Consider the following 13,792-nt stretch of genomic DNA (forward strand, 5'->3'; position numbering starts at 1 on the left):
TGTCATTATGAAATAAAAGTCCCATGAAATAAATAAATGTGTATTTAAATGTACATGTATACATATTTATTGCCTCATTTATTTATTTCAGAATTTATTTCATAGGCATATTTATATATGTATTTATTTAATTATTTATGTATTTATTTATTTATTTAATTTTGGCTTAAATGGCATTCCATAGGTTTCAGCATGTTGTCCCTCTCTAAACCTTTCTGTTCCCCATTCTTCTTTCTCCAATAAGTGGTGCATCATTATTTTTCTATTAAATATGACATTGGGGAATAAAACGCTGTTGTTTTGTTGATAGTTCCATCCATTTATACATACTTCATCCTCCTGTCACGGAGTTCAAGCACTTAGAGAGTTGGGCGGGGAGCAAATATGATGCTCGTCACAATCATGTAAGTATGTATTTGAAGACAAAAACAAATGTTTGCTTCAGCATGCAGACTGTGCCAAGTAAAGCCATATTCCTCCAGTCTCTGTATTAATGCTAGCGCTGGGTGACCACACACACACACACACACACACCAAATTTCAACTGATTGACAGCTTATTTTTGGTCAATTTCTACCTTTATCTTCACCTAAATGCATTTTCTTGAATTCTGGCGATCTCAAAAGTATCATCAAATGATTGGGCATCCCTAATTTAGTTGGATATGACACCTTAAATGTTTTTCTACAATGTTTGGTTCCAAAATTAAGCGTGTTTGAACATTTGACCAGAGAGACTGGCGGCCATCTTGGATTTGACCTCTCACGGTCCTCACAGGTCAAATCTGACTTCCCTCCACATCTGAAAATAAACCTTATGGTATGCACTAACTATGTTAGAAATGTCATGCTTTTCTCATAAAATGCACAATTGTTGTGCTTATCCGCTGTACTGTACTATATGTTTCATCTTCACGTCAAATGCATATTTTCTACTTTTTAATTTCTATTTTGATATGTTTCAAATTTTTGAAATGTTTATTTCTACTCTTTTAATTTCTAATGATGTGCAATGCCTTGTTTTTTATGCTGCTGCAACGCAAACATTTCCCAATTTGGGATCAATAAAGTACATCTTATCTAATAGGAACCAAAAATACAGTTACGTTGAAGTTGCACTCAATTGCATTTTGATAAAGTGCCATTTTGAATAAAACTTTTTTTTACAGGATTCCCTTCAACACATTAACTTCAATGAAAACATTTCTCTACTAAAATATTTTTTTATGGTGATTAATTGTCTCTTTGTTGTAATTTTCTGTCTCTTTGCAGCTGTTTTCCATCTAATTGTAGGACTCTTTAAAGTAGAGACACTACATACCGATATACACCTGAACATCAGCAGGAGAGGACTCTTTAAAGTAGAGACACTACATACTGATATACAGTACACCTGAACATCAGCAGGAGAGGACTCTTTAAAGTAGAGACACTACATACTGATATACACCTGAACATCAGCAGGAGAGGACTCTTTAAAGTAGAGACACTACATACTGATATACACCTGAACATCAGCAGGAGAGGACTCTTTAAAGTAGAGACACTACATACTGATATACACCTGAACATCAGCAGGAGAGGACTCTTTAAAGTAGAGACACTACATACTGATATACACCTGAACATCAGCAGGAGAGGACTCTTTAAAGTAGAGACACTACATACTGATATACTGTACACCTGGACATCAGCAGAAATGTAAAAAAAAATCTACTTTTGCTGGTGCTGTTGCATTTAAAATCAAATAGTTGACTAAAACAAACTTGAAAGAAATCAAATACATAGTGTTGTTTTTTCATTTGTTTATATTTATTATGATAATTGTTGAATGTAAACAAGGTAATAAAGTAAGTACTGAAGTAGCTTTAAGTCAGTGTATTGATCAGGGCAGAGCCAGGTGAGCTAAAGTCACTCAATACAAAGGTAACTTGACAAAAACAGGAGGAACAAACGAGAAAGAATTCTAGTGTTATTTTGAATTTGAATGTCTTTGTATTTATTGTTATTATTAGTTGAATTCTCAGACTAAATCTCTGGTGACTTGAAATGAAAAGCAAGAAGCTAAAGTTAGACAGGAGAAACAAACGTGAAATAAATCAAACGTGTCAGTATTGTTATCATTATCATTATTATTTTTTTATTGATTGACAAGACTTTAACTTAACAAGAAAACAATGGACTAAACATAAATATAGAAATGTACTATTAAGTAAATATGAAAAATATAAGATACATATAAAAATTGACTATTAACTAAACATGATAAATATAACATAAATATAAAAATGAACTATTAAGTAAATATGAAAAATATAACTTAAATATGAAAATGAACACTATAAACCAAACATGACGATATAACATAAACCTGATAACTTGTAATGACTAAATGTTCCTCTTATTTAGGGGTGCTAGAAGCAAAGGAATAGTTTATTTATTTTAAAATTAAGGTTGTTTTTTTGCCCCTAGTGGCTAAAACTGCACATCACTGTGAGTCTCTTCTGGAACCTTTGTTGATGTCTAACCAGATCTAATAACTGTTAAGTGTTTAAATATATATCCTGACTGGCTGTGAGTATATGTTGTTGCTCACTCACTTTGAGCTTTAGACTGTACTTGAAATGTTTTAATGTCTTACTAATTTTTGATGTTGTGAGTTTGTTTTTTAAAGTTTTTAAAGCCGATGTCAGGGCTGCCTTTGAGTCTTATGTTTTCCTTTTTAGTCATCGTTGATGTTTGGGCGGATACAAGAAAAGGAATTGATGAATCTTCTCCACCGTGGTGTTGTCCTCCTCTGCGTTGTTGGGATCGGCTCATTGGTTTGCTCAGGTGGATCCACCCTCACTTCCTGTTCCACCTCCAACTCCACCTTTACCTCCACAAGCTGTTTTTTCAGCTGTTTCTTCAGCAAGGCGGCTATCTCTGCATACTTTTCCTCAACACAACGTTCCTTCTGTTGTTCCAGTTCCTGGTTTGTCTCATGCAAAGCGACTATCTCTGCATCCTTCTCCTCCACACAACGTTCCTTCTGTTGTTCCAGTTTGTGGTTTCTCTCATGCAAAGCGACTATCTCTGCATCCTTCTCCTCAACACAACGTTCCTTCTGTTGTTCCAGTTTGTGGTTTCTCTCATGCAAAGCGACTATCTCTGCATCCTTCTCCTCCACACAATGTTCCTTCTGTTGTTCCAGTTCGTGGTTTCTCTCATGCAAAGCGACTATCTCTGCATCCTTCTCCTCCACACAACGTTCCTTCTGTTGTTCCAGTTCGTGGTTTCTCTCATGCAAAACGTCTATCTCAAAATGTTTCACCTCAAGACAACGCAACTTCTCTTGTTTGAGTTCCTGGTTTGTCTTTTGCAAGGCAGACATCTCTGCATCCTTCTCCTCAACACAGGGTTCTTTCAGTTGTTTGAGATCCTGGTTTGCCTTTCTCAAGGTGGCCATCACTGCTTTGTCCTTCTCGTGCATCTTGAGGAGCTTTCCATATTTCATGTTCAGTTCCTCATTGTTTCCGCGCAAGATTTTCTGCTCAATTTTCAGGGCATTCATTTTAACATCATGCCTCACTTCTGGTTCCACTTTCACCTCCACATCCTCCTTCTTGTCCACCTTCTCCTCAACACAACGCTCCTTCTCTTGCTTCAGTGTTTGGTTTTCCTTCAGCAAAGCAGCTATCTCTGCATCTTTCTCCTCAACGCAACGCAACTTTTGTTGTTTGAGTTCCTGGTTTGTTGTTTGCAAGGCGGCCATCTTTGTCTCCTCCTTAACACAACGCTCCTTCAGTTGTGTGAGTTCCTGGTTTCTCTCACGCAAATCAGCTATCTTTACAGCTTTGTCAACACAATGATCCTTTTGTTGTTGGAGTTCCTGGTTTCTCTCACGCAGAGCAGCTATCTCTACAGATTTCTCCTCAAGACAACGCTCCTTTTGTTGTTTGAGTTCTTGGTTAGTCTTTTGCAAGGCAGCCATCTCTACACCTTGCTCCTCAACACAGGGTTCTTTCAGTTGTTTGAGTTCCTGGTTTGCCTTTCTCAAGGCAGCCATCTCGGCTTCAACCTTCTTGTGTGACCTCTGGAGGTTTCTGTATTTCATGTTCAGGTCCTCATTGTTGACGCGCAAGACGTTCTGCTCAATTTCCTGGGCTTTCACTTTCACATTGTGCTTAAACAGCAAAGCTGATTTCTCTGTATATGCTTTGAGCATCGCTTCCTTCTTTTTAGCGCCTTCAATCTCAAGCTTATCGCTTAAAGTCCTCTCCTGCTCCAGCAATAACTTCATTTCCTGATTTTCTTTTTGCAGAATCTCGAGCTTGACTGCCAGCTCATCTCTATTGTTCATCTCCATCTCTACTGCTGTGACGAAATGACCTGTTGTTTAGCAAACTAAATGTAATTGTTCGACTGAATTAACGTCACAAAAATCCCACAAAAGTTGAGTTCACTTGTGAAGATTATCTCGCTAAAAAACACTGCAAGTATCCCTAATGTTTGCTTGCAACAAAACCTATTTCTGCAATGATCTGACTCTAGCTGGACAAATTCCTTCTCCCTGCTGCTCTGGTGCTCTGGTGCTCTGATGCTCTGATTAATTCACCGTCACATCCAATCTCCTAAGATCAATGCAGAATTCAGAATTCTACATCAAGGCAAAAGATGATGTCATAATTCTGAAGGTTCCATTCCAAATAAGGAGTGAATGACATCAGCTGACAGGAAGTAAGAATGGAACCATGCTGTTGCCTAGCAATGCAATTGTGTTTAGATAATATCAAGAAATGTAAACAATCGAAATGCTTTATTAATTCCAATGGGAAGTAAGCAACATGTTCTATTATTAGTAAAACTTTTTTCTGTATTTGGGTTTTATTTACATGTATATGAAATGGAACACATTTGTGTGTGCATTGAAAAACACAAGTGTGGATCCGGAAATACAAGTGTGAATCCTTCTGTGTGCATGTGTGTATTATGAGACTGTTCTGAGCCCATAATAGTGTGCTGAACTTGGAATCAGGGGGTAGCACGTTCGAGTCCCACTGCAGTCAGCATGTCGTTGTGTCCCTGGGCAAGACACTTCACCCCAAATTGCTCCTGTGGGGATTGCCCACAGTACTGAATGTATGTAAGTCGCTTTGGATAAAAGTGTCTAACAAGTCAAATGTAATGTAATGTAAATAGAGCCTATGTTGAATATTGCCTTTTCATACGAGATATAGTGAATGGGGGAAATAGAGTGATTTATTGTCACATATTATGGTGCATTTTCAGGTTAAACAGTAAGATGTTGAACTCACCCCAGCTGATGATGGAGACCTTGAGTATGTAGTGAGGGATTACAACCTTGCCTCCGACGTGCAGCTGCAGGCAGAGGTGGAACGCCTGCACAGCAAACCAAGTGAACGTGGCCAACATGGAGTAGTGCATGACAGCCGCCATGATCTTACATCCCACCGCGTTCCCCACTTTGGCCACAAAGTTGTTGATGAGGAACGAGAGATTCAGCAGGTACAAGGCTACAACCAGGTAGATGAGAATCCTCGTGGATATGCTGGCATTGGTCCTCCTGTAAAGGGTGACAAGCATATATGTTTTTAACAAAGAATTAGGAAATAAGTGGCAGAAACTAAATATTTACCGGTAACAGCTTCAACTAGCTTTGATTATCATTTCCTCAGTTTATTGTAAAGTGCTTTGGTTTTCAGACTACTCTCTGCTCCATAGCTTCTATCGATAACTGGACTCAAACTCCCACTGTACATTTTACATTTATGTTCAATTTAATATTGATAACTTTTTTATGCTATTTTATTACTATTTCACTATTTCTAGTGTCTTAATTTCTCTTATGTACATTGCCTTGTTTTTCATGCTGCTGCAACGCAAACATTTCCCAAATTGGGATCAATAAAGTACTAATCTATCTATCTATCTATCTATCTCTATCTCTATCTCTCCTCTCCTCACCTCACCTCTCCTCTCCTCTCCTCTCCTCTCCTCTCCTCTCCTCTCCTCTCCAAATGACTAATTAATTGCATTCAAACCAACATTGCAATGTAACATAATGCAATTTTCGTGTCGCTGCAATTAAACAAATGTTATTTTCTCTCTCTCTCACTCACTCACTCACTCACTCACTCACTCACTCACTCACTCACTCACTCACTCACTCACTCTAACTATCTAACTATTGTTCAGAATAAATACATTTAAGGTATCTTGATATTCACAATTTATGACACTTTCAATTGCACCCCACTGCATTTCATAAATAAATATTGGACTTCTTCAGCCACTACTTTTCTCTGATGGCTGTAATTACTATTACAAATCTAGATTATGCTGAGTTTGGGTAACTGTGACGGCATCTCTTAATTATTTATTACCCCCCCATAAACTGATTATTTGCCCTCACATAACCATATTATTTTTATTTTCATAAGCATTCATTGGAAAGACATCCCAGATGAATGAAGCCACAGTCTCAACAGTCTCATTTCCCAACAGCGAATGTGTTCTCTAAACCTAGCGCAGTGTTTCCTGTCCTGTCTCCTAGCAATAGAAAATAACAAATGAAGACGGCACAAATGTTTAACTTGGTTGTAACTGTCGATTGATTTCTATATCTTTTTTTCTACTAATTGGGATTGAAAACAAGATTTTGACAGGAAAAATCTCAGTATGAATGCTTAAAAAAAATTGAAAACTTGCATACAAATAACCTGAATACTCATATATCTCCACATATTAAGAGGGTTTTCATTCTGCAGCCTAAAAAAGGCACACATGGTGGTACACTTGGACTAAGTACATTCTTTTTATAATGCAAGACTCCTTTTAGTCGAACAAAATATTACTCAAAGAATAAATGATTGAGTAATTTTACTAAGGAATACTATACATACGCATGCAGGCTTAAAGGTGGGGTAGGTACATTTGAGAAACCGGCTCGAGATCGCTAGAATTTGAAAATACACAACCGGAGAAAATCTGCCACTTCCTTACAGAGCCCCTCCTCCAACACACACAAACGCGCACATGACCAATGAGGGCACGAGATAAGTTTGTGCACAGATGGAAGGCTGACAGGCAGGTAGGCCATCCAGTTATTTTAGCCGGGCCGGCTAAAATGATTAGTCGTACTTTTTACAGTACTACGGCTTCTACAGATGAACATTTTTTTATGGATTTTTTGTCAAAGCACTTAAGATATTCATTGCTATCGGGATGTTAAGAGCATTCCATGGAATATAACAAAAAGTGTATCTCGAGCCGGTTTCTCAAACTTACCTACCCCACCTTTAAGATGAGATTTATGAGATGTATAATTACCTCAGAAGAGAGTGCATGAAGAGGACTATGGAGAGGAAGAACAAGGAAAAGCCACAGCCGACCTGGGTGATCGTGGTGAGGTTCTTCAGGTCAGAACTAGATATGGTCACATTCGGAGGAGCCTGCAAAAAGAGCAAAAATTAAACTTTCCTCACAGGGACTGCCATTTGTAGTCAGAATGGTGTATTATTTTTATTAAGGAGCTGTGAAATGTAGGTTCATATTTGTATGTAGTGTCTACTGGGACATGTCTACTTGCTTTAATGTTCAAAAAGGTCTTTATTTTTCTCATACTGCACGCAGCACCTCTTTTCACCCTATGTCTGAAACCAGAGCCCAGTCTGCTCTAATTGGTTAGCTGGCCAGCTCTGTTGTGATTGGTCAACCGCTTAGAGATGTCCCGCCCCCTTAGCCTGTCACTTACAATGTGTTGGAGCGCTTTCCAATAGAAGCACGAGTGTTACATAGTGATGTCACTATGTTACAGAAGTAAACAAAGACACTTTGGGATTTTAGCCTTTGCAGACCATTTACATGCACATAAACCTAAATAACACACTACACAGGAAAGAAAAAAAAAAAAAGCATAATAGGGACTCTTTAAAGGAAAAAAAAGGCGTGAATACAGAGTGCAGTCTAGATGATCATACAGAGGAATGTCCAAATATGTTTGGTCCACAATGAAGATCAAGATCAGTATGGTATGAAAATATAATCAAAGACGTACCAACAAAATAGCAAAAAATGTCAAATGCGAACACTGGCACGTGATGTTGTTCCCATCTTTTATTGTCTCACACCCGTAATCGGTCCAGTTTGGTCGGCTTCCTTAAAGACAGAAACACACGAGTAAACAGTGAAGAGGTGAAGCTGCTTAAACATTAAACCCAGAAGTGATGTGAAGTGTCTTTATTCTTTTATGTGTGTCAGACAAAGAATAAAAAAGATTGTTTTGTGTATTGTTTACTGAATAATGTGTGCAGCTTCCGAGTAATGATGCCTATTCGCTGTTTATGTTGCTGTTAAGGTTATAGTTATTTTCCACAGCCATCATGGGACTTGTTATAGTAGATAAGAGAGATGTAACTATTAAAATGAGCATTATTGTGTCCCAGTGTAGCAGTAGGCCATGGCCGTATGACTCTGAAACTGGAGCAGCCAATTTGAATTGAGCCATCGTTATTTGTATAATTAACATGTGATTTTCCTACTGCGACATGTGAGAAAGTCTTATGAAAAAAAGTCCCTTTACATAGACAACTATTTTATTTTGTGAAATTTGATGTTCTATCTGCTCTTCAATTATGGGGCAAAGCAGCGGTTACTATCTGCAGCCTTTGAACCAACGAAATTACACAACATTTCCACTAGGAGAAATGGGCTGTTTGCATGTTTTTTGGCACATTTGTGGGTTTTTATTTGCATAGTTTTTTAACTTGCAACGCATTTCTCCATTGTTTCGGGCCATTGTAGCTCGTTTGCACCTGTCGGTCAAAGCCATTAATACAATAAAAAAATAATACTTGAGCCAACTTATTACAGAGAAACATCAAACTGCACGGATCACATTTGGTTACAAGTAAAGGATAGCGTGCACCATCACTCACAGGTTTTATATTGCATTTATTTCAAGCAATATCTTATATCAACTTGCAGATAAGTAAAAGGACAATACCTTCACCATTCCAAGATTGACAAGAGGGATATCCTTCCTGTAAGAAAAACATCATGACTAAATGGATGGTTGACAAACTCAAGTATATCTTCAACGAGGCACTTTTTTGTACTCACGTAGGTAACGTTCCGAAAATGGATGGACATTTTGTCTGTGAGATTGGAGATGGTGGTTCCCATTTCAACTGCTAGGACTTCATTGCCTAAAACAGTGCTGTTCAGCTCATCCTGAAATAAAAAATAAAGCAACATGATCAAATGTGTGGGGTGCATTTACTGTAAAGCCGCTTTCACACCAAGTACTTTGCCGTACTTAGTTCCCAGTACTTAGTCCCGCCGAACTCTTTAGTCCCGGAACTGTCCTAGTAAATCGCGTTCACACCTTAATAAGTCCCTTAAGGGAGGATTACTCAAATGAAGCCGCTGACGTCACTTCTTCTTCTTCTGCGTCCCGGAGTCGCAGGACTTCGGGTGGCAGTAAATCGCCACCCGAAGTCCTGGGTAAATCGGCAGAAGCGCCGACACCTCCTCATCACTCCACCGCTCCCACGTTTTATTTTGTGTTGCCATAAGTTAGTGTCTCTCCGTTGGTGCGCTCGGCTAATGCTAATAATGCTAATGCGAGCAAATAAAATGGCGGCTTCACAAAACTTTTGGGAGTTTTACGGGGCGTGGTTTTGCAATTCGGCCAGCCAATCAGAAATTGGAACCTTTTTCTCCCCAGGAAAGTACCTGCTCTCTAGCAGGGACTGAAAAGGGGGGAAAAGGTTCGCATGAACTAAGTTCTAGTTCCAGATCTTTTTGGTGTGAACGCAAAATCCCAAGAACTATCGGAACTATCCCTGGGAAAAGTACTCCGGTGTGAAAGCGCCTAAGTTGAGATATTGGTACTTACCGAAGCCAGATTGTTGAATCGGAAAAGAGCGGCAAATGGAACTGTTATGTTCAAACTCACAGCCTTTTCAAACGCCTCCTTGGACACTGACACACTTCTGGAAAATTTGCCGAGATAATCACTGTTTTCTACTATCTGCAGGGAAGAACAGAACAATTGTGTTGAGTCCTGGATCCAATTACTATGCATGGAATTAGTATTTAGGTAACAAGTATGTTGGATTGGTTTTGATCCTTCTACTTCAGTCTTGGAAAGAAAACCAGTAAGAGATAAGGTTTATCAAAAACTAAAATGAGAAAACTTAATAAACTAAACAACTTTTTTCACCACTCTCAATTAAGCAGGTGGCCGGGATAATCACCATCATCCCGAAACATGGCCTACATTCTTTCTGAAGTTCTTAAGGAGTAGAAACTGTAACACATGCAGGTAAAATAAAAGTGGTGCACCCACATTCATGCTTTCATTTGGGGAATTATAAGCGAAACTGATTCCTTCGATGTCCACGGGATCCGGTATCTTCACTAAGACTCCTGAAATTCCTTCTGCCACAGACACCGCAGCAGAATTCCCTTCGAAGGAGGTGATGAAGTTGGCCATGTTGTTCATGATTTCACTGTTGTCAGATGGAAGAAAATCAAATTTATTCAGAATATAGAGTTTCACACTCATTTATAAAGGTCAACACCTGGATATACACATTACATTATGTTTGACATATTTAACCCTTGCATAGCGGCATAACCTTTGACAATAAAAACCAAGATGTGTGACCATGGTCATATCAGCATAACATTATCTATTATATCAACATTATGATCTCTGGAAACTTTACAGTAGTGTTGTTTTCTTTTTATCTCACTATCATATAGAAAGCAAGCAAAATAAAAAGCATGCTTCCTTCAAATAATTCCTTTAACGATTTAATGCAGCGTGTCTTACGCAGCTTGGACAGCACCAACTTTTCCTCCGTCTTCATTTACTGTTTTATTCCATTTAAGATCTATCTCAGGCTTTTTCTCTGGATTATCACATTTGAAGCAGTTTTCGATTGTATTTGTGAGGTTGATGATGTACTTGTTCTTGATCTTTGTATCTGAAAGGAAAGGAGTTTCATTTCAAGCATCTGAGTCAAAGATACTGCAGCGGGTACCAGTTTGTGCCACTTTAAGCCAGTTTTAACAGCATGACAGAAATCAGGAGACATTACACATTCATACATTATATCATACTTTTGCCAGTGGTGTAAGTACATTTAATCAAGTACGTTACTTAAGTACAATTTCAAAACAGTAGTACTTTACTTAAGTATTTCCAATTTGTGCTACTCTGTACTTCTACCTCACTACAATTCAAAAGGTATACATCGTGTACTTTTACTCCACTACATTTATTTAATACCTTTAGTTACTTTGCAGAATTGGATTAATGATGTGAAATATAATAAACACTTAAATCAGACTTTAGTTCCACCTGGAGTAAATTCACAAGCTACCCTGCAGAATACAAAGTCATTCAAACTAGCTGCACCTTTACCAGCTTTGATAACACTTTAATGATCAATCATTATAATCAAAACATGATATATATATTATTTGAAAATGGGCCAATCTGCATACTTTAACTATATTTTGATGCTAATACTTTTGTACTTTTACTTGAGTAACATTTGCATTGCCAGACTTTTACTTCTAACAGAGTATTACTACACTGTGGTATTTCTACTTTTACTTAAGTACAATATATGAGTACTTCTACCACCTCTGTTCTTTGCTTATCTGAAGGGAACTTACCAATTTTGCTGCAGACTTCTTTATTATATCTGGTGTCTTTACATATCTTCTTTGTCTTCAAACATCTAACCTGGCAAGATGCTATTAAGGAAACCAGTGAAGAAGAAAAAAGCACACAATTATAGAAGCACATCACTTTAGAAAGTACACATGTGAAATGATTTAAACATATAAAAGTAACTTGAAGTTATCAAATCACTTGGAGTACCTGGTTCTACGTGGGATGGTAAAGAAATGGACTTTGATTAAAAGTGACGTTATTTATCATTCCAATGTTTACATTAAGTGTGAGTACATGTTTATAAGTTCTATTTTCACCAAATAATTTTTGCAGATTAAACTGTGAAAATGAATTATTTTACCTTCGTCAGTGTGATTGTAGGTGCAATTTCGATTTGGATCTGTGAGAAAATGAACAGTAACACATTAACTTTGCACCTTCTTGCAAGTGTTGCATTAGGATTATCAGGGCCAAACACACACACACACACACACACACACACACACACACACACACACACACACACACACACACACACACACACACACACACACACACACACATACACATACACATACACATACACATACACATACACACACACATACACATACACATACATACACATACACATACACATACACACACACACACACACACACACACACACACACACACAGATGTTTACAGTGTATTATAATACATCTTGTGATATTTGATAAGTTTAAACATGACCCTGTGACAAAGGCTCAGGAATCTGCTGGTACTTTAACTAATAAAGAGTTTATTTTGGAAACTGTCAGACTCAAAATTGTAACAACTAAGTGCAATTGCTGATTGTAACACTAGGTGGCAGGAGCTCCATTCTTATACAGTACATTCTCAACACTGAGTACCTACAGTACTTGACTGTGTATTTTCAGTTGTTTGTGGAGTGTTATATCTTTCCTTTTATACACAGTATTTATAACACATTTCTGACATTAAGTTTAAATGTAAAAATAATATTCAATATCTTATCCCTTTTTCGTTTTTTTAACAAACATTTAGGGAGTCACATAGCACCTCCTTCTCCACACGGCTAAGCTGCCAATAATAGCTGAAACAGAGCAATATTTGGCCATTTGTTTGGCTTTTCTCTTTGACATTCCAGCAATTCTCAGACCAATCATGGTGCTTTTATATACATGGCCAAGACTTCCGAATATGAGTATGCTATATCTACACTTGTACCCAAAGCTGGTTATCACATCGAGCAGAGGTTGGTATTTGATATACTTGTCCTGGAAAGCCTGGTCCATGTACAGGTCAAAGGCACAGCCTACTTCTAATATTAGCACCTCCTTGTGGTTGGTGTCAACAAAAACAACATCAGGTGTATTTGGGGTATTAGCAAAGACATCATTGGTAAAACCAAACCATTCTGGTAGCACTCTAGTGTGCTTGTACATTGCTGCACTAGATGGTAAGATGGTTTGTACCGCATCAGACACAATGTCCACAATACGATCATGACGGGCTATGTACAGGCGTTTGTATGCATTACATCCTTTTGTTATGTGTGCAATGGATTCTAGGTGTTGTTGTGAATCCTGATGGTTTAAACAGAATGGAGTGTGAATGTGAGGGCACCAGGTGGACAGATTGTACTAAGTAGACAATACCTGCAGTCTTGCTTTGATGGTAAACACACACACACACACACACACACACACACACACACACACACACACACACACACACACACACACACACACACACACACACACACACACACACACACACACACCACACACACACACACACACACACACACACACACACACACACACACACACACACACACACACACACACACACACACATCAATGTAGTTGTGTAATATCACCTGTCATATTAGTTAATGTAGTGTTGCAGTGACTTCCTGTCAGGACATACAGCTGGAAATTCCTTTTGGTATGCCATTTTGAGATGAGCAGTAGATGAGAACCATCATGTTGAACCATTCGGGGCCATTTCTTCTCAAAGCATTCTGTTGAATAACAACAGACACACAGTTACATTTTATTCTGTAAAAAATACGGATGTGAACTTGTTT

The 13,792-nt window shown here is 38.1% G+C and overlaps 1 protein-coding gene across 4 annotated transcripts in view; it reads right to left on the minus strand.

Moving 5' to 3' along the window:
- Nucleotides 1-13,792, minus strand: part of LOC117486959 — a 46,984-nt gene that overhangs the window by 4,991 nt on the left and 28,201 nt on the right. For all 4 annotated transcript variants that reach the window (XM_034135562.1, XM_034135565.1, XM_034135564.1 and 1 more), the window contains 11 exons: nucleotides 13,583-13,726; nucleotides 12,056-12,094; nucleotides 11,694-11,774; nucleotides 10,843-10,996; nucleotides 10,354-10,516; nucleotides 9,901-10,035; nucleotides 9,123-9,233; nucleotides 9,007-9,043; nucleotides 8,059-8,159; nucleotides 7,332-7,453; nucleotides 5,297-5,565 (listed from right to left, as the gene is read on the minus strand). In XM_034135562.1, the coding sequence (XP_033991453.1) occupies nucleotides 5,297-5,565; nucleotides 7,332-7,453; nucleotides 8,059-8,159; nucleotides 9,007-9,043; nucleotides 9,123-9,233; nucleotides 9,901-10,035; nucleotides 10,354-10,516; nucleotides 10,843-10,996; nucleotides 11,694-11,774; nucleotides 12,056-12,094; nucleotides 13,583-13,726 (1,356 nt within the window). The remainder of the gene's footprint in view (nucleotides 1-5,296; nucleotides 5,566-7,331; nucleotides 7,454-8,058; nucleotides 8,160-9,006; nucleotides 9,044-9,122; nucleotides 9,234-9,900; nucleotides 10,036-10,353; nucleotides 10,517-10,842; nucleotides 10,997-11,693; nucleotides 11,775-12,055; nucleotides 12,095-13,582; nucleotides 13,727-13,792) is intronic.

The sequence above is a fragment of the Trematomus bernacchii genome, unplaced genomic scaffold, assembly GCF_902827165.1.
Source record: "Trematomus bernacchii unplaced genomic scaffold, fTreBer1.1, whole genome shotgun sequence".
NCBI lineage: Eukaryota > Metazoa > Chordata > Actinopteri > Perciformes > Nototheniidae > Trematomus > Trematomus bernacchii.